Raw genomic sequence first — 21106 nt, forward strand, 5'->3', positions numbered from 1 at the left:
GAAAATTTGAGATAATTGCGGAAATTGAAACTAGTATCTGTAAGAGATGTCTCAGAATAAACAAGACCTTATTCTGACCATTGTTATGAATACCGTTTCGAAGCCCGTTTCAGTTTGCTCATTGGAATAGAATATTGCGGTACCGGTCAATTTCAGGTACCATTTCGGAAATCGTTTTGGAATTACTGCTAAAATATATATATTTATATATTATTATTACTATTCTATAAAATAATAAATTTAATATAGTTTTCTATTAAAAGAAGTGGGATTATTATTTAAAAAAAACATTTATTATGGTTTTAAAAAAATAAAATAAAACTCATATTTTGTGTAATTGTACACAAGTGAGCTTCCAAGAAGCTTCCTATTGACTATTTTTTCTGTTTCTCCCATTTCCCAACCCACCCACGTGACTAGTGTTGCTTCCTACTGATTTCTTTTTCAGTTTTTCCCATTTCCCAACCCACCCATGTGACTAGTGACAACACTATTAGCTGCTCAAATGCTACTTCTTTCATTATTGCTACTTTTTCTTCATCATTTCACCTTCTAAGCTATTTTCTCCTCTTCTCATCTTCTTCTTCTCCCTTTTTGTTTCGCAAGTCACACTTTTTTTTGCTTTTTCTTGCTCTTCAATTTTCTTTTCAACTTCTCTGTCATGGTTGGGAGGGTCAGATAGTGAGATATGATAGAGAGACAAGGAGCTACAAGTGTGAAAATGAGATATAGATGAGAGAATGAGGAGGATTTTTAGTGATCTAGCAAAAAAGATGCCGATCAAGTTTAAAAAGGGAAAATAAGAAGACAAAATTCATACCGGTCGGAAAATGAATTTCGGCCAAAATTGGCCGGAATTGACCGAAACGCCCGGAACAGGCCGAAATAGGGCGAAATTTAATCCGAGGTGGAAAGGAGGGTATTACCATTCCGTTTTACACACCGGTACGAGAAATTCTGGCCGTTTCGATCGGAACGGAACGGAATCCATAACAATGATTCTGACTTTTAAACTAAAAGTTATTAAGGAAAACAAATACTCCATCTGTCCCAGTTTGTTTGTCTTCTATTCTATTTTGGGATGTCCCAAAATATTGTCCTATTTCTAAAAATAAAAGTTATTAGTTTACTAATGTTCCTATTATACCCCTACTTTATTTTCAAAACTATTTGAAAAGAAAACTAACAAATATTTAAAAAATCAATCTAATTGGGCCACCTTTTTAGTTGCATCATTAAGAATAACTCTTTTTTTAAAAATTTAAAAAAAAAAAAAACTAATAAATTTATTTAAGGGTAGTTTTGTAAACTTATGGCACGTTTGGTAGACTGTAATAGACATTGTAATGTAATAGATATTTCTATGGTATAGCTATTCGGTTGTTTGGTTATGTTTTTATTACAATAAATAGTTATTCCTTACGAATAGCTATTCTTTAAAATGAGGAATAACTATTCATTATCAAAAGTACTGAATATCTATTCCTTCACCTTATGTAATAACTTTTTAAAAAAATTTCCTAAAAAGCCATTAGTTGTCACATCTTCAAAAGGAAAGAAAATAAATTTTCCTTGTTGTTAATTATTAGCTCTATTTTGAACACCCTTAAATAAGTGTATTTTAGGAAATTTGACTTAAAAATTATTTAATTACACATTCTTTTTATACTCTACTAAATTGTTGATACTTATTCGGGATTCTATTCTTAAATGGTCACCAAACTAATGAATAATAATACTTATTACATTCCAACTTAATGTATTCCTTATAATACTTATTCCTATTCCCATGTAGTAATCATTACAGTGTATCAAACGTGCTTTTATACATTTTTATAAGGCAGACAAGACAGTAAATGATGTTCCCTTAAAAAGTTTGACTTTTCAAACAAGACAAACAAATTGGAATGGAGGGAGTATTACTAAAAAAGACAAAATCACTATTTTTGGGCCTTAACAGAGGAATTTGCTAAAATTAGGGCGAATCTAGGGACGAACCTAATTTTTATTTACTTATTATATATATATATATATATATCATTTTTGTAGTTACCCCTTCCAAAACCTTAGGCCCTCCTTCAATTAGCAATTATCCAACCCAAAAACTTAACAAAAACAATAAAAACATTCACAATGGTGATTGTATTTTAGCAAAAAAAAAAAAAAAACTATATTACTACCAAAAAACCATGTGTTATTGGAGAAGTTAAAACTAAATTTTTTGCAACTACAGTAAATTGGTATAAATATTTGTTAACTGTAGCAAGTTGTTAAAAATAAAATACAATATTTTATTAAGATTATCTCTCTACCTTCAATTAAAAAACTTAAATTCTCTCTCCTCCTTTAGTATTTTAATGAGTTGTTTATATTATTTTAAATGAAGTGGTAAAAAAAATAAAACATTAGTTGTTAGGTATATTGTAAAGTGGGATGGTAAAATAGATAAATTAGTTTTTTGAGGTATTAAAAGTTAAAATTTTTAGCATCACTATTGTGAATGTTCTCTAACTTCAAAAAAAAAAAAAAAAAAAAAAAAAAAAAAAAAATCCTAGCTAGCCTAATATTAATTTTTTTTTTTTTTGGTAAATAATTGCATTTTAATGTATTAATAAATAACGATTTTATGTATTTATAATTTATTAATACTATATGAATGCCTATTTAGAATTTTTTTTTTTTTCCTTATATTCCAGGTCCCTTTAGCTTGAAATCCTAGTTCTATCATTGGATATCTAAGTCATAAGTGGAACTAACGTGCTGGGATTTCCAGGGGAATAGAAATGTTTCACTTTTTGTGCTTTCATAACATTTGAATTTGGAAAGTACAATTGCAAGCTACAGATTAAAAACTCATGGTTACAAAAAATATATATATAAAAAAAAAAAAAAAAAAATTTGGTCAGTGTCAAAGTAAGAGAAATAACTAGTTAAGCTTTTTCTTATATGAAAAGCGAAACAACTAATCATGTGAGTAGATAAAGGGTCATGCTAACGAATGTCTTCGATCAGGGAATGGTTAACAATTCATTTTAGAAAAGTTTTCACACCACTTTTATGGAAAACGAAAAAAACTTTCAAAGCATTTTTTTTTTCTTGTTCTATAAAAACTTTTTTTAAATAAATTAAGGGTATCTATTAGCATTTCCCAATGTTAAATACGTAATGTTATTTTCTGAAAATACTTGGTTATGACCTATGAGTGTCAAAAGGTGGCTTGAATTTTCCCACTAACATCAAATGCATGTCTTGATTTTTGGCAAGCATGACTTTGGTGGTTTGATTTTTTGCATGCCGAGCATGACTATTTGCATACAATTCTAAAAAGACATAGGCTTTTTTATTTTGTGTGGGTATGATAAATGCCTTACTTGTAACATGCAAGATAGCTAGTCTTGTTCTTGTGCCATTGATATTGATCGTGAAGTTAACTTTTGAGGCTGAATTGCAATTATTCTTTGTAGATAACCAATTAGTCATTTTTTCCCCTGAAGAGACAAAGACCTAGACTTTTTTCGTGGGTATTTGGCTGATGACTAACTTTGTGACCACATACAAGATAACATTAAATGTATGTCTTGATTTTTTGCATGCCTATCATGACTTATTTGCATACAATTTAATAGAGGTGTTGACTTGTTCTTCACCTCTATTAATGCATGACTCTGTTTCTCTACATGATGTGCACAGTTTCTCGATAGTGCCGACATGAATTACTCTTTCAAGTATCAATGAGAATGACCATTTCTAAAGGTATATATGGTTGCGTTGAAGTTGCCACGCAAATTGGTAAATAGGATACAAGACAAGATACTAGTGTTGCCCATGTGCCGTTGATTATTGACCTTGAAGTTGAAGGTAACTGTCGAGGTTGAACTGCAATGAGTTGAGCAATTACCATTTTTATTAAATTTTTCTACCGTTCTTAATTAGTAGCTAACCAGGTTTGTTGATGATAATTTTCTACCATTCATAAGAGGAATTCTTGGGGGGTGCACTGGGATTCCCATGGAAATATAACTAATTATGATTAGAGAAAACTTTGTCGGTTAAATATTACTGCTCCTTGTCATCAAACTTCTAAAAATGCACTTCCAACACAGTAACTCCGCAAATCTAGCTGCCTCTGGTAATTCTCTTTTTTCCTTTACAATTCTTACAGCGTAGGTACCACGCACACTTTATAAAATTTTCAAATTTTGGAATATTTTTCTACTGTTATTAACAAAAAGGCTAATATATTGATTTCCTCCAAAGTCCAAACTTCAAAGGAACTTTTTGTAATTTACCCTAATAAATTTCTATTATTTCACTTTTTTATTCCCTTCCGAACACGCAAAAGAAAAACAATAATCTTTTCTTTCCTCTTACTTTTTCATTCTTCATAAATTTCCATCCATCAATTTATTGCAAGTTTTACATGAAACAAAAACAGTTTAGAATATAAAGCAAATTTTATTTTAGGGTTGGTTCATAATCATTCTAGACTAATTTTACAATTTTTCGGGTACCCCTAATTAGTTGGACACCCCTTATGATTTCAAACATCTGAACTGTAACAAATTAATTGAATGAGGAGGATAACCTTTTCCTCTATTTAATATTTTTGGAACAAATCATTTTGTGAATTCCGGGTAGTTCAAGAATTAGGGTCCAAACTCCAAAGGTCATATAGAACCAATACACTCCAAAGTACAAGCAATATAGATTGATGGTCACAAAATTGTAATAAAAAAGAAAAAAGAGAGATTGATGTCACAAAATGCAGACTTTGAAAGTATTACATAAAGGACAATATACTTCAACTCATAAATTCTTAACCATACTATAAGGGATTTTTTTTCCCCAATACTCGTATACCAAGTTAGCATTGAAGTGAGACATTTCTATAGGAGTTAGGCATAAAGACTCATAGACACCTTCCAAATATACATGGAATCAGGTGAACTACATTAAACTTACTAATACATATAACACAGGTTTGTACATTTTCACAGGGAATGTACGTGTTTCACCCTCTAAATCACTAGCTTAACCTTGGCAAATGGTGTTTCATGCAAAATGGGAGGGTTATCATACTTAGACGCCAAACCCTGCTCCCCAAGAAAAGCACTGAATGAATCTGCCACTAAGTATGACAGACTCGAGATTGTATCCCCCTTCTAGGAAAAGCACACATCAGCCCCCGCATAGATCTTTGGCAAGTTGTTTAATATTGGACACTAGCGTGTAGTATGTTCTCCTCGTGAACTGTAAACTGGCTAATGGATCCAATACAAGACCATCATACCTAACAAATTCTTGAGAGAGAGAGTAAAAGCACCGGGCGCACTTAAGCACAAGGTCCTCCAAGAGCTTAGGCTCAAAGCACGCACTTGATTGAACTGAGATGCACTTTTTTTTTTTAAATGATTTGATAAATTTGAAAATAATTATCAATGGGCAATACAACAATCAAATGATAAAAAAACATATAAAAATTGAAATAAAATATTTTATAAAAATTCATATAACATTTATATAAGCCCGTCCTTTTGCAATTTTTTGGATCAACTAGATGAGTACTTCCATCAATATCCATTCTTGAATCTCCAGTAGCCATAATGTGCTATGACTAATTACTAATATTAGTTAATAATTATTAACTTAATAAGTATATGAAAATAAGAATTGGACTGTAGAGTGATTACGATCCCAAATAGTTCTTATAGAGGTGTGTAGCATTACACCATAAATTGCATTTTATACACCAAATTAATTTTTTAAATCAATAGTGTTAAGATTCTGTGATTGAAATTAAATTTTGGTTTTTTTTTTTTTTTTTTTTGAAAAATATAAAAATCACTAAAAACCACGTTCGAGCTTTTTGAAAAATCACAATAAAGCACACCTAAAGCACACTTCTTTGAATGCACCTCACTTTAGGCGCCAAAAGCGCCGGAGCTTTTGCACTTCGCACTTAAGCACACTTTTACCAACACACATAGAGAGACAGAGAGAGAGAGGCAAGCGGGCTAATGACCAGATTGACTATGATAATTTGTTATAAGCTACTTAAAGATGATGACAATCTAAACCAGCGGGTAGGGGATGGCGGGCAGAAGAATTGCCTTTAGAACCATAGAGGATGTCTTTATGCCATAATTTCATTTGATAGCAGAGGATGTTGCCCCTTCTGGTTGTTCAAATTTGGAAGCATTACCAAATATCTATCAGACGTTATAGGTTGAAAATCTCTCCAAAAAAAGGTGAAAGACTGAGGCTGAATATTAAAAAGATTCTTTACATTTTACGTGCAATAACTAATTGATTCAAATCCTGTGATAGATAAGTGTGTTTAATTTGATTAGTTGAAATTAAATTTCAATACTGGAGAAACTCTTAAATGTCTATCCATTTTGAATTCATGCCTTCATTTCTGCCACCCAAATAGAGCAAACCTAAAAAGAAAAGAACAGGAAAAAGAAAATTTATATTTTGAAAAATAAGCTAATTAGTGACAGATGCAATATTGTCATTGAAAGAAACACTAACAATTAAATTGCAGATGCAGCACAAGTGCACAACCATACAACTTGAAATTGGATGACCCCAAACAACTTTGTCGAAAGCCTTGTAAAATAACTTCCCAATAATTACATTATATTTCATCCTTTTTCATTAAAGGCCAACTAATATTTAAAAGTTTTATTTATTAAAAAAAATAAAAAATTCCTCTAACCTTGTCATATTTAGCATAGATAGTATTGTTACTATTTTATGTAATGGTAGTATTCCTAATATTTGCATCTATACATTGTTTAAATTAGAAGTTGGGCGATGATCTGTGGCTATTCACTTAAATCCCTCTCCCAACCCCAACCCCAACCCCACCATCCCCCCCTCCTCCCTCTTCCTGTAAAGATTTCTAGCTCCACCCATAGGAGCCTCAGTTTAGGATTTCTCCTAGTCCTATATACACCTAAATGAGTTTATTTTATAATCTATGAAATAATTAGGATATCCATAGACTTGCTTGACCTATATATATACAACTCTTCACCAGAGACACAAATAAATTGCACAGTGAAGCTGCTTAATAGAGCATAGATTGTTTTTCACCGGAAGTATGAATTGCTTTTTATTGAAATGGAATACTCACCCAGCAGAGACAAGAATTATATCTGCCTTAATCTTAAATCTTTGAGCACAGGGTACAATAATTTCATCAAGCACAGTTGTCATGGCAATATCATCTGACCCTCCAAGTATAGGCAAATTTAATTTCTGTTCCGTCACCATCTCCATGACCTTCCTTATCAACTTTACCAGTACCGGGTAGCTTCCATCCTATAACAAACAAGATGAAATAGAATTAGATTGGTTGCCGAGAAATGAACTTCTAAGATGTACATCCATTTAATGGATCAAAATCAATAATATGAAGGCCTTGAATATTAAGCAGGAGAAGCAGTTTGTGATTAAATTGCAGGGGAAAACATATAACACAGGCCTGGACCAAATTAATTCTTACTTGGTGAGTTGAAATGATAAATATATCTGGATCATCATAAAAAGCATCATTTGTCCCATTTCCATGGTGAGCATCAAAATCAATGATAAACACACCCTTAGCCCATGTGAAAGTTGGGCATAACGAGCTACAATGGCCACATTTCCTAAAACACAACCCCGTAGGCCCCTTTGGAATAGGACAATGTCCTGGAGGTATTATCAAAGCAAAGCCCAAAGGTGGATCCAGGCGGTTTCTAGATGCTAAAACCTGAAAGATGACACAGAAAATTTTAGAAAATAGATAGTGCAAACAAGAAGTGAACTCACTTACAGCATAGAATAACTTAAAACTAGAATCTACTTCTGCTAACTTCAGTGAAAATATGAACATTTGGGGGTGTCAAAAGAAAAAGAAAATGAAATCGTTCAAGGACTGCACATAAAATATAACAAATAAGAATTATCTCAAGAGACTGAATCAACTAACAAATATAACTTCAGTGATTCCTGCTCAGGCGCAACTAGTGACTCAAACCTGCATCAATATACCATGATAAGAAAGAGTGGAGTGTACAACATGCAGCTTGCAAATTAAAGCATCAAGATCCAAGTCAAACATCATTCATATCAAAAAATTTAAATTCAATAAACTAAGGACAAAAAAAATGAACGAAATGTCCCAGATATACATTCAGTGCAACTGGAAAACCTTTCTATCCCAGTCAATTCAACTAATATACATGACTTTACTAGATGAGGAAACATTGATGTTAAAGAAGCTCTCAATCAGACTGTAAGAACCAGAAAGAAAAAAAAAATTGTTTTGTGGGTCATATACAAACCCCTTTTTTGCAAATACATCAAGGTTTAACAATTTTTCTTCATATCCAATGTGCCTTTCTTTCCATCTGCTGAATAATTTATCCATCAGAATTAATAAAGTTTTAGCATCATGATATACAAAAAGGATAAAATTCTCAAGCCCACCAACAATAATTGTAGGAAAATATTTCCAAGCAAAAGTTTTATATACAGCACTGGTAATCCAAAGTACCCAATTTTCCGTGAAAGTTTCCATTCTTCCAAAAGAGGAAACATGATACACGACAATCAAATACTTTATAATAATCCCAAGTCCTCCAAGGAAACAAAACTAAAAATAAATAAAGCTGCATAGATCCTCTCATAAAAGATCAACCAACGCTACCATGTAATGGCATGCTAAACATTACACTTCCAAATGAAGGGTCATGGGTTGGCTTATGAAAGAAATCTAAAGCAAATCTTCATATCAGAATTGAGATGAAACTGAAATAATCTACACCGCCATCAAGCTAAAAATCAGCAAAGAAACTTGTTTGAACTGATAAAATCAGTTCTTTTACTTGCATTTTTTTTTCCTTCTCTTGATACCTGAAATATTGAAACATTAAAATGAAACACTCACATAGATCCCATTCAATAAGGCAGGGCCATCGTTGTCTTACTAATAAAAAATTGATCATATTCCTTTAAAATAATAAATGTGCAAAGGATATAGAAAGAGATAAATGGTCCATATAGCATTTGAAAGACAACATAAAAAGATCATCTAAAAGATGATGACAAAATCGGTCATTTATGGGGATCAATTACAATGTCCATAATCCAAACAAACATTAAGAAAAATTTTAGAGCAATTCAAATGCAATGTAAAAACACAATAACCTGAAATCCAAATTATAAAGCATGTGCTACTTACAATTATTGCACAATCAAATGCTAATTCTTGGTGTGTACTTTTGGTTTGCTTTTAAAGCAGTCACATATGCATCTTTATTAGCTAGCCTTAAGCACTGTATCTCAACGTAAGAACACCTGAGCCAGCCAAATTGATTGAACTAGTGGCTAGGAACCAACCCCTCATATGGGCATTCATTGAGTGTTTTATACAGCCAAAGGAATACTAGGATGTACAAAGCATTTAAACTGCAACCCCACCCCTACACCCTATATAATTACAAGAACATAATTATTCAAGAAAAACTTCTCTTTCTCAAAATCAGAAATAGTTTTAAACATATCTTCAAATGAATTGATTTAAAAGCATTCCTATTGAAATAATTTTAAAGAAGATACCCAAGGATCATTTAAGCAAGATAAATGTAATAGATGTGTCTTGACTTTTGAACCCTCTATCTATATATTTATTAAAGTTAAAAGATGGAAGCTTGCAATTAAATGATGCAAATTCTACTTTGACATAATTTTTTTTATTAAAAATCATGCAAAAATAACTACACAGTTCATGACAACAAATTTGATGAGCGCATATGCAAACCCATTCAGTCAAAGCACTTGCATGGTCTCAAAAAACTGCCCATTTTTCCCCAAATCACTAACTGAAGAAACTGCCCCCAACATATGAGTTTCCAATTACGAAATATCTGATGGAGTTAATCCCTTATCTTCTCATATTCATACACCTCATGTAATATATACAATTGAACAAAGCATCCAAAAAATAATTATATTTGCCAAATTCTCTAAAGGTTTTACACCATCATATGGACATATCATGAAAAGATAGAGAGATCCATACCTTCAATATCTGATCATGTGTTACACTGCCAAGAAATATGCTGAAAAGTACATCTGGTGGTTTAACTGGAGTGTCCACTTCCCATGTGTTTGCTGTGTCCCTACAAATACCAGAAAGGAAAGCACTATGACTTTGGACTTCAAAAGCTAGTATTAACGCTTACTGATTGTCTTGTTTTCCAATGGAAACAGCTTGACTTGAAACTACTCAAAAGAATTTAATTTAAAGCTTTAGAGAATGGTCCAACAAATGCAAACAGAGGATCCTATAGAATGGAAGGATCATTTTAAGCACAAAAACATAAAAACTTAAGGGATAAAGGAGTTTTATCATTAGCTAGTAGGTATAGTTGTTATCCCAACAATGATGAATTTGTGGTCTTTCCATCTTTACTAATTCAAATATTCCTAATTAACAAGGAAAGAAACAAGCAAATAAAAACATATGTTTTTATGTTATGATCATAGAAATATATTCTTCCAGAGATCCCAAACAAAGGCATTTAGGCGGCCCAACAACTTAATTTTTGGCCAGCATGTATGAAATTACCAGCTAACAGTAAATTTTCATAGGCTTGAAAGGTAAGATGCTAAAATACCAATCATTCACAAAACCCTGGTATTCAAGAGGTACCATAGTGTTCCAACACCTTTTATGGTGTCTGGTCATGATGGTTCAAACCTCACCAGCCCCACTCCCCCAATTTGCCTAGGGAAAACGGAAAAAGAAAGAAAAAGCCCATCTCAAACAATTTTGTACCTGGCTGTTGCAAGTTAAAAAGCACTGATTTTTCAAAAATTCCCCCCCACCCTCAACTTATTAAAAACACATCTTTGGATCCAGTTTTTAGAAAAAACACTTCTTTAACACCACATAATGCAACAAGAATGGACCATTGGTGCAAAAAAGCTTGCCCTGATCATACACACACACTTGGAAAATGTCGAAATGCATTATACACTGATTATGGAAATCAACATATCTAAATCTAACTGTATATCAACATCAAATAAATATGACCAGGAAACATACTGTAATACATATTAATGAATATCAAATAAACTAAATAAATGAATAAACCAATCTATGACTCCACATTCTAATTGAATAGTTTAAAATACATACAGAACATAAACTTGAATAATAATTTTAATGGTTTAGAACTTGGAACATCCAAATTTTTGAACAGACTCAGTAATCCCAATTATTCTCAACTGCAAATACCCTCCTTGGGAAGCTCCTCCCAAATTTGCAGCAATTTTAGAACCTCCAAAATTTTGTTTTGGTGTTTGAGTATTCTTATGAAAATTTTTATGCCCAACTCTTTTTTAGTGCAAATCACTCAGTATTAAACAAAACCAAAATCTCAGCAAACACCTTTCTGTGTTTTCCCATGAAAACTAACCAAAGATTGTCATTTAGATTAACAATCAATTTATTGTCTTATTTTGTGATCCAAAAACTCTATTAACTTTTTAGAACCTTAAGAGCAAGGTGCACTTTGAAAGATGCCTTTTTAAAAGTTTCTAATTGAATCACCTACCTTTTAGTTGTAGAAAAGTACATCTTGATGACCTTGACATAGGATCTTGTCCTTTAAAGGCTGCTCCACATTCCTAGACAAACAGGCAAACGAAAATTTAAAACAATTAATTTGTATAAAAAATAATTTAATCCCTAAATCATAAGTGATAGAAAGTACCATAGCAAAGGAATTTACTCTTTACCTCTCTTCCAATATGACTCCTTAGCTCTTGAAGTAGAATCTAGGAACCAAAACGGGGAAATAAATTATGTATTGTTAATTGTTATGCAATTGAATGAAAGGGGAAACTGGTATAAGAGATTTTCAAAGAAAAGAAGAGAGTTCAATACCAGTGAATTATTAAGAGAAGATTGCAATTTATCTCATCAACCATGTTTTGATCCTCCCATCCAAGAATATTCACCAAAACATCAATCACTAAAGATGGAGATCCACAAAATAAAAAAATTGGTATTAACTCAGGGGTTTGGAATTCCCGCTAACAATTCAAACCTAAAAGTAAAAAGAAGCAATAAAGCTAAACTTTTAGACTAATAGGACCTTTCAACATTTTACCACACAAAGCATTACGTGATTCAGCTTGCTTGGATAGATCTAAAGCATTTTGGTCTGTGAGAGTTGATCTTGAAACACCATCTGTTCATCATTAAATTTAATATCTTAACAATAAGATACATTAAAAAGAAAAAGAAGAAGAAAAGAAAGGCTACTATAGAAATTGACCCCCCCGCCCAAAAAAAAAAGGATTGCACAACACATATTTCTCAAATGTTGCATGTTCTCAACAACTAAACCAAAAAGAAAAAAGAAAAAAAGACAGTAAATGGAAAAATACAGTAACCATAGGAGCAATGCAATCAATACAAAAAGTTACTTAAAATTGAGGTTTGGCTGCAAGAGAATTCAGGTTTGCATCCACACCTTCTTTGATTTGTTTAGCAACGTAGAAAATATGTAACTGAAAAAGAAAAAGGCCAAGGTCCTCAAGGAAAATCATAGGTAACCATAAGTTTTTTTTTTGATGAAAAATTAAATTTATTAACGAAACAAACTATACAAACAGCAAACACCTAACAACAAAAACAAAGCAAGCAGGAAATTAAATAGAAGCTGCAATTAACGTGCAAAGAATCAAACTAAATCGATCAATTATGCTACCATCAAAATCATAGAAATGGACCTCCCCACTGCCCCCACCCCCTAAAAAACAAATTACAACATGACTCTATACAGTAACAAAAACTTTTCTCTTTACAAACTCATTGGCCTTAATGCTTCCTTAGACTTGACATTGCTGAAGAATACACAAGCATTTATGTTAAGCCAACCATAATAAACCATTGCAAACCTAGCAAGTTTGCTTATGGTGCTTCTAAAACTTCTGCCCTTCAACTTATTTTTACATCAGAGAACTACTTAGTACCAGTTATATACCTTGGATTTTATTACACAATATGACTTAACTTGCTGCAATAGCTTCTTTGAGAAAGGATAACCAAAGAACAAGTGGCCCATTTTGAAGCCATAGTTTAGTGCCAATTTGATTTTCACTTTTCTTGACAACAAGTTCAATGCATTCTTGTCCGGTTGTCATTTACCTTTCAATAAAATAATGAACAATCTAAGTAATATTATTCAGTGAATCAATTAAAGTAAAGAAACATCTATGACAATAAACAATATCAAAATTTAAAACACACAAGAAAAGAAGAAGTAATCAAACAAAATTATCTTTTGTAAAAATTAACAATCAAAACTTAACAATTGGTGCAATGAGTTGCATAGGTTAGAAACATCTTAGCAAGCAAGTTCAATATTCTGAAGAAGCATTTCGTCAAACAACTTGTGTGCTTGACTTAAATTTCAATTTAAAACAATCATCAAACATAGTCGTTATTTGGTAAAACTGTAACACAAATTTATTAGAAAGTTTCAAATTCAGAGTATTCTTACTATGTGAATCTTTCAATACCTTGATAAATGTACATGTTTAGCCTTGTCGATGTCCCTGCCAACAAAGCCACATTATTTAATAACCATAAAGAAATTAACAAAGCTGCAGAGCAATGATGGAGAAGGGCTTCTCGATCATTTTTACCTACAATTTCAATCATCATCAATGATGGAGAATGGCTTCTCATTCATTTTTTTTTTTTTGACAAATTCATATACAATCAGATACTTTTATCCTTGTGATTTTTATAGGTTTTATTTATTTATTATAGTTATAAGCTAGTATTTATTAAACTTGCCTTTGACCCTCTTGCTAATGGTAAGAATTTTTCCTCCAAAAAATAACTTGGACGAAAAACAGAAAATCATACATATAATAAAATCAAACCTGTATAACCAAAGAATCATACGTGTAATATGCAATATCCAACAATAAGACAATTTCTACAAAACCCAGATGAGCAAAATACAACACAAAGCCGTGATTAATTAGACTACCAAGGCACTGATTGACATCAAAAACCGTGACAGTGAAAGTAGAAAACAGAGAAAAACCTGAGGATAAAACAATCTCAATTCCTACAAATAATGAATCATCAAGCTGCACAAAACCCACAAAAATAAATAAATTAATTAAAACAAATGGGCATCTTTGGAAAAATGGAAGAAATGGAAAACAGAGACAAACCAACCTGAGGATAGTGGGAGGAAATCCCATAGGAGTGGAGTGGTGGTCTTTGTGGGCATGATGTGTTAAGGAATGATACCACTTTCTCTTTGAAGAAAGACTCCACTGAGAATCAAAAATCCTTTGAGCACATCTATTGGCTTTTTCTTGTCATTCACGTCAAATACCAGGTAAAGGCTATCAAAATAACAACTTATCTTAATCTAATACACTTGTTGCTCATACCCGATATGATTTTGTACTCATCAAGGTCAAACACGAACCCATCTTAGCTGACCAACAAGAGCATTAATTACTTGTGGAGCTTCTAAAAAAAGTCTTGTATAATTAATAAACTGTCTTTTTAATTTAACTGTTATTCAACACGATTAGGTGACTCCAAATTTTTTAGTTTCATCTTAACAATTATAGCTCGACTTTTATAATAGAATTAAATCCATAATAGAGTTGACTAGCCAAAAAGATCTTGAAATTATGTGTATGGTATCTACTGTGTGCCCTATCTTGTCAAGCATGATCATCAGATTACTTTTGTTATTGAAAATTAGGCAAACATAGCATGTTATGTAATTTACACTGATAAGCCAAATCGACCATCCCTCTATTTTATGAGCTCAAGCTTTGAAGAATGGAAATTAGCAAGGGAAAAATAATTCTTCTTATTTGTAGAAAATTATTTTACATCTACAAATAAAGTTGGTATTTAATTGTCCAAGCATAATATATAACAATAGATTTAATACACTAATACAAGATTGTAGGAAATTATTGGAGCTACTCAGGCGTATAAAAGAAACATATAGAAGACAAGGTATATGAAACATGCAAAATACTTCTTATTCAATGAATAACCATAGGCAAGCCTATCTAGAATGTCAGAAAAGTCTTTCCATCCAATGTAACACTTTGAAGGAGTCGGACCTGCGAATAGTTAGTAGTAAACAACATTAAGAGAAAAGATCAAAATAAGTAAACAACTTAATACCAACATTAAGATGGTGAGAAGCTAAATTTGATTTTTACCTTCCATATAGCCAAGCATGATGTGCTAAATCCTAGCACCAAGAATAATGTCCCTAACCAAATGCAACTCAGAGATGGCCTTGCTAATGTCCCATCGTTCTTGTGGCAACTCCATAGAGCATGCCACTCCGACCTTGACCATGGATATCAAACACTCCTTTATTTTATTTGCAAGACAACCATTGTGACTTCCAAGAACTTCATCAACATTATTTAAAAGTTTTGGATCCACAACTTCCATTACACCGTCTGGTACGGCCATGCTAGCATAGTTGTGAAGGTTAAGGCCTCCCTCAAACACACTATCTGTGGGTCTCTTTCCTGTTATCATCTCCAACAATAAAATTCCATAGCTGTACACATCTCCTTTGGTTGACACCTCACTTCCTAAACCGTACTCTGTCATTAAGAATATTTAATATAGATAATGTATTCACATTATATTTTGGGAGCTCAAAAATAATCATTGTAAATATGGGAAAGCATATGTTAACAATTAAAAAGTACAATAAATCATGTTTACCTGGAGGGGTGTACCCAATTGTTCCTCTTATTCCAATCGAACTACTTTCTTTCAAATCGGTAAGTCTTAAAAGAAACTTCGCAAGCCCAAAATCTCCAACATGAGCAATCATATCACAATCGAAAAGAATGTTGCTTGGCTTTATATCACAATGAACAACTGGCATTGGGCAATGGTGGTGTAGGTAATCAAGTGCACAAGCGACATCAATGGCAATGTTTGTTCTTTGAAGAATGTTCAGATTTCGTATCTCTACCTGCATGATATTTGTTTCTAGATCCATATGCAACCAATTTTCTAGACTTCCATTTGGCATGAACTCGTAAACTAGAGCCCTAAAATCATTGCCATGAAAATCCACACTTGAGCAACAAGTTATGATCTTCACAAGATTTCGGTGACGAATATTTTTCAAGGCTTCACACTCGGAGACGAAACTCCTGGAAGCTCCTTGACGTTGAATATTTAGTACCTTAATTGCAACAATTGATCTATCGTCACCAAGGATGCCTTTATACACTGAGCCAAAACTACCAACACCAATCAAATTTGCTAATGAAAATCCATCAGTTGCTTTAAGGAGCATTTGGTAAGACACTCTCAAAAATGATTGCTTCAAGGAAGATTTTGAAGAATTATCATTTCTTTTATTTTTGCGCCAATAAAATAAGAAAAATGACACTATGGTTATTACCAAAATCACACATGCCATTGAGATTACCACTTTGACTGAAAAAGGCCACTTTATTTTCTTCTCTTCTTTTGCTAAGCACCTCGGCAAGTTTAGTTCCGATATGCCCCCACACAATCTACTATTTCCAATGAGTGATATTGCGCTAGCATTTGCGAAAACCCCTTTTGTTGGAACCTCTCCCTGAAAATCATTGAAGGATAAATTCAAATTCTTGAGGGAGAGTTTCTCCAAGAAATTTGGAATTTGACTAGAGAAGTTGTTCCGAGAAAGATCCATGACTTGAATACCCCTCGAAGAACTCAGGGATGTTGGAATTTCTCCTTGAAATAAATTACCCTCCAAGTAAAGGTACTCAAGGCTTGTGCAAGAGGCTAGGCTGCTTGGAATTTTACCAGACAACTTGTTTTCAGATAAGTCCAGCTCATATAAATGGACAAGATTGCCGACCTCAGAAGGTAGTGATCCTAAGAAAAAGTTTTGAGCTAAACTAAGTCTAATTGACAGCATGGAAACCGCAAAGAGTTGCTTTGGAATGATGCCAGTGAGATTGTTTTGTGAAAGATCTAACAACAACAAATTTTGGCAATTTTCTATACTTGATGGGATAGTTCCTTGCAATTTGTTATTATATAAGTACAGTTCATTTAACAATGTTAGGTTTCCGAGGGTAATTGGTAACATTCCTGAGAGCCTATTGTTATTTAACCATAAACGCTGCAACTTTTTAAGACCAGTAATATCATCTGGGATTGTCCCTGAAAACTTGTTACCACTCATCACTAAGGTTGTCAAGTTGACCAAATTACCCATCCCTATAGGGATCTCTCCGAAAAGAAGATTATCTGCAATTACAAAAAGGGTAAGCTGGGTTGAAAGATTACCCAAAACATTAGGCAACGTTCCTTTGAGTTGATTCCATGAAAGAACTATTATCCGTAAACTGCTAGAATTGAATAGAGATTGAAAGAAATTCATTTCATCATCATCTCCACTTCCAAAATTATTATCTTGAATTAATAATACCTCCAAACGGGGCAGGCCTGCAAAATTGACTGAAATTTTTCCCGTAAAATTGTTCATGTCAACTTGGAAATACTGTAGTTCTGAAGCATTAGATAATGAGACTGGAAGAGATCCGGTAAATTGGTTTTCATTGATAAAAAACCGCTGGAGATGCGGAAGGGTGAGGAATAAGTTTTTAGGAAGACTTCCACTAAGCTTATTTTTACAGAGATAAAATTCAGTAATAGACGAAAGATTATATAAAGATGGAGGGATCAAACCAGAGAGTTTATTCCCATTCAGTCCAAGGTACGTTAAGCTTCTTAATTGACCCAAGGTATCTGGAATATGTCCTGCCAAAACATTGTCGAATACATTTAATAATTGTAGAGAGCTAAGATTCACAATAAAAGCTGGAATTTTTCCCTAGAGGTTATTTCTGTACAAGTATAATTCAGTAATAGACGAAAGATTATATAAAGATAGAGGGATCAAACCAGAGAGTTTATTGCCAGACAGTCCAAGGTACGTTAAGCTTCTTAATTGACCCAAGGCATCTGGAATGTGTCCTGCCAGAACATTGTCGAATACATTTAATAATTGTAGAGAGCTAAGATTCACAATAAAAGCTGGAATTTTTCCCAAGAGGTTATTTCTGTACAAGTATAATTCAATAATAAACGAAAGATTATATAAAGATGGAGGGATCAAACCAGAGAGTTTATCACTATCCAGTGCAAGGACCGTTAAGCTTCTTAATTGAGCCAAGGTATCTGGAATATGTCCTGCCAGAACATTGTCGAATACATTTAATAATTGTAGAGAGCTAAGATTCACAATAAAAGCTGGAATTTTTCCCTAGAGGTTATTTCTGTACAAGTATAATTCAGTAATAGACGAAAGATTATATAAAGATAGAGGGATCAAACCAGAGAGTTTATTGTCAGACAGGTCAAGTATATTCAAGCTTCGTAATTGACCCAAGACATCTGGAATGTGTCCTCCAAAGACATTTTCGGGTGCAGATAAAACTTGGAGAGAGCTAAAGTTCCCAAAGAAAGGTGGGATTCCTCCCCTGAGATTGTTAGTGCTAAGAGCTAGAAACTTCAGCTTCGATAAAGAAGCAAGCTCCTTTGGGATTGACCCCGAAAGGTCATTGGTTCCGACTCTAAGAATCTTAATGTTGGAGCAATGGGAAAGGTTTGCAGGAATTTCCCCTTGGAAGGAGTTATTAGACAACCACAATACTTGCAACCTGAATAGACGGCCAACTTCATCAGGGATTTTGCCTCCAATGGTGTTGTTTGCCAGCACTATTTCCCTAATGAAGCTGAGGTTGCCTATGTATGGAGACAAGGAACCCACCAAACCTTTGGTCCGAAGATCTAATACAGTGACTCTTCTGTGCTTGCGGCTGCAAGTAACACCTTCCCACTCGCAGAAATGGAAGGAATCATTCCACGAGCTGAAAACGTTTTCAGGGTCACGTGTTATCTGTCTCTTGAAGGCCAACAAAGCTTGATGATCAGTCTCATTCCCACCGAAATAAGTTGAGGTGGCAATACTAATACCAGAAACAGAAAGAGTTTTAATATGTAGAAGTACAACCAACAAGAGAAGGATGGTTTGGAATTGAATTGAGCACAATAATCTCAGATTCATTGCTTGCATTTTCATTTCCAATATGCAAAATTTACGTTTGCCTAACAAAATAAGGCGTCTATAAAGTACAAATATGGGTGCACCAGCCTCTTGATGACGACAAAATAGGCGTCAATCCTACAAAGACCTAGACTTTTTTTGTGTGAGTATGGTTGATGCCTTGCTGATAATGACCTTGAAGTCAACTTTTGAGTCTGAACTGCAATTATTCTTTGGGTAACCAATTAATTATACATTTTTTTCCCCTAATGAGACAAAGACCAAGACTTCTTTTGGCAGTATTTGGTTGATGACTAACTTTGTTACCCATGTGCCGTTGATTACCGACCTTGAAGGTAGCTATTGAGGTTGAACTGCGATCGCCCATTTTTATTAAAATTTTCTTCCAATCTTAGTAGGTAACCAGTTTTATTGATGATAATTAACTAATTAATTCATTAGGAATTGGGTGCACTAGGATTCCCATGGAAATAAAACTAATTCATTGTTTGTGCATTTAGAACATTTGGATTTTGGAAGTACATAATTGCATGGTACAGAATTCAAAATTCAGAGTTGCACCAGAAAAATGAATAATTGGTCTGTGTCAAAGTAATAGTATATCAGCTAATCATATGAGTAGGTAATTGTTCAATATATAATGTCATTTTCTGAAATCACTAGTTTATGAGAATATGCATGACTTTTGAATGGATTTTGTGGTATGTATTTTTGTTAGAATTCCTGTCCTTTCTCTTTTGTGTGTGTGAGTTTATTTCTCAGAAAAAAAAAAAAAAAAAATGCAACTCTTTTCAATGCTTTCTACAATAGTGAATTAGTTCTATTTTCAAGGGAGTTCAACGTAGAGTTGATAATAACATAATCTAATCCTCCTCAAATCTTGTATAGAAACCATGATCCTTCTTGTACTAAAGTGGAGGTGTAGGTGACTAGAAAGTAGATAATTGTATGAAAGTTAGTAGATTATATATTATTATTATTATTATTATTATTATTATTATTATTATTATTATTAACCGTCTACTGTTTGATTCAGATTCTACAAAGAATAAAGATGTAATTATATGCGATTTTGTTTTTTTATTCAAGTTTGGACCTATTAAAGCTTCATGGTTTGTTTCATTTTTACCCTATGTTTAGATAGAAAGAGATTATTGAAAAGGAGCAAAGATTGTAGAACTTATCACCCTCAACATACTGATGGAGGAAGTTATTCACAATATGCCTAAACAAGATGAATAAATTTATTAGCATAGGATTGATCACCTTGACAACCAAGATTTGAAATTTTCTTGAAGGATTCTTATTAAGCAGCTCTCTTACATTTCCATTGAAAGATGACATTGCAAATTTTATTCAACAGGTTCCGAATTTTCAAGAAAATTTATTTATTTTAAAAAACTAAAAGACATGGATGTTAATTTTATTCATTGCTTTTAATAAATAAATAAACTGGGGCAATGAAAAAAGGACAGATTGTGAGAATGAAAAGGAAGAAATGACTCAATGGTTTTTTTTTTTTTTTTTTTTTTTTTGACAGTGACTCAATGGTATTAGTGTAAGTATAAGTGGGTTTTTTTCTACTTACCAAAAAAAAAAAAAAAAGGTTTTTCTAAATGGCTAATCCAGCTTTGCCATGGAGTCAATTTAATGCTAGTAAATTGTTCTTGCTTCAAACTTCTTTTATACTTCAGAAGACTTGTTAACAGGTCTTCTAAAAACTTCTTTTATACTTCAGAAGACTTGTTAACAGGTCGTCTGAAGTATAAAAGAAGTTTGTGCCCCATGATAGAGACAGGTCTTCTGAAGTATAAAAGAAGTTTGTGCCCCCTGATAGAGACAGTGGTTGATTAGTAACATCTTGCATGTGGCCATTTGACTTGGAATATTTTTGGTATTCTTGGGAAATTTCTCTCATCATTTCCCACAAACCAGAGAGT

At 32.9% G+C, this 21106-nt stretch overlaps 3 protein-coding genes across 7 annotated transcripts in view; all 3 read right to left on the reverse strand.

The window, feature by feature from the left end:
• Window positions 1–4755: 4755 nt before the first annotated feature.
• LOC126702552 (histone deacetylase 14, chloroplastic-like) overlaps window positions 4756–21106 on the reverse strand; it is a 41263-nt gene continuing 24912 nt past the window's right edge. The window contains exon 10 of the mRNA XM_050401293.1: window positions 4756–5290. Coding sequence (XP_050257250.1) covers window positions 5179–5290 — 112 coding nt within the window. The 3' untranslated portion in view covers window positions 4756–5178. The remainder of the gene's footprint in view (window positions 5291–21106) is intronic.
• Window positions 6019–15179, reverse strand: LOC126702555 (histone deacetylase 14, chloroplastic-like). 4 transcript variants are annotated; one of them, XM_050401300.1, is made up of 12 exons: window positions 14267–15179; window positions 14130–14175; window positions 13575–13629; window positions 13056–13219; window positions 12192–12257; window positions 11951–12038; window positions 11803–11841; window positions 11619–11691; window positions 10076–10175; window positions 7514–7762; window positions 7142–7329; window positions 6019–6440 (listed from the first exon to the last, which is right to left on the reverse strand). In XM_050401300.1, exons 8-12 carry the CDS (start codon window positions 11639–11641, stop codon window positions 6413–6415), a joined length of 588 nt encoding a protein of 195 aa, XP_050257257.1. In that variant the 5' UTR covers window positions 11642–11691; window positions 11803–11841; window positions 11951–12038; window positions 12192–12257; window positions 13056–13219; window positions 13575–13629; window positions 14130–14175; window positions 14267–15179; the 3' UTR covers window positions 6019–6412. The 4 variants fall into 4 exon arrangements, with proteins under 4 accessions (XP_050257257.1, XP_050257255.1, XP_050257258.1 ...); XM_050401298.1 differs by having other exon boundaries at window positions 10076–10184; XM_050401301.1 differs by having other exon boundaries at window positions 11778–11841.
• LOC126702551 (putative receptor-like protein kinase At3g47110) lies at window positions 16583–19287 on the reverse strand. 2 transcript variants are annotated; one of them, XM_050401283.1, is made up of 5 exons: window positions 18434–19287; window positions 18218–18289; window positions 18002–18073; window positions 17384–17857; window positions 16583–16682 (listed from the first exon to the last, which is right to left on the reverse strand). In XM_050401283.1, the coding sequence occupies exons 1-5, from the start codon at window positions 19179–19181 to the stop codon at window positions 16645–16647; spliced, it is 1404 nt and encodes a 467-aa protein (XP_050257240.1). In that variant the 5' UTR covers window positions 19182–19287; the 3' UTR covers window positions 16583–16644. The 2 variants fall into 2 exon arrangements, with proteins under 2 accessions (XP_050257240.1, XP_050257241.1); XM_050401284.1 differs by lacking the exons at window positions 18002–18073; window positions 18218–18289.

Source organism: Quercus robur, chromosome 10, assembly GCF_932294415.1.
Source record: "Quercus robur chromosome 10, dhQueRobu3.1, whole genome shotgun sequence".
Taxonomy (NCBI): Eukaryota; Viridiplantae; Streptophyta; class Magnoliopsida; order Fagales; family Fagaceae; genus Quercus; species Quercus robur.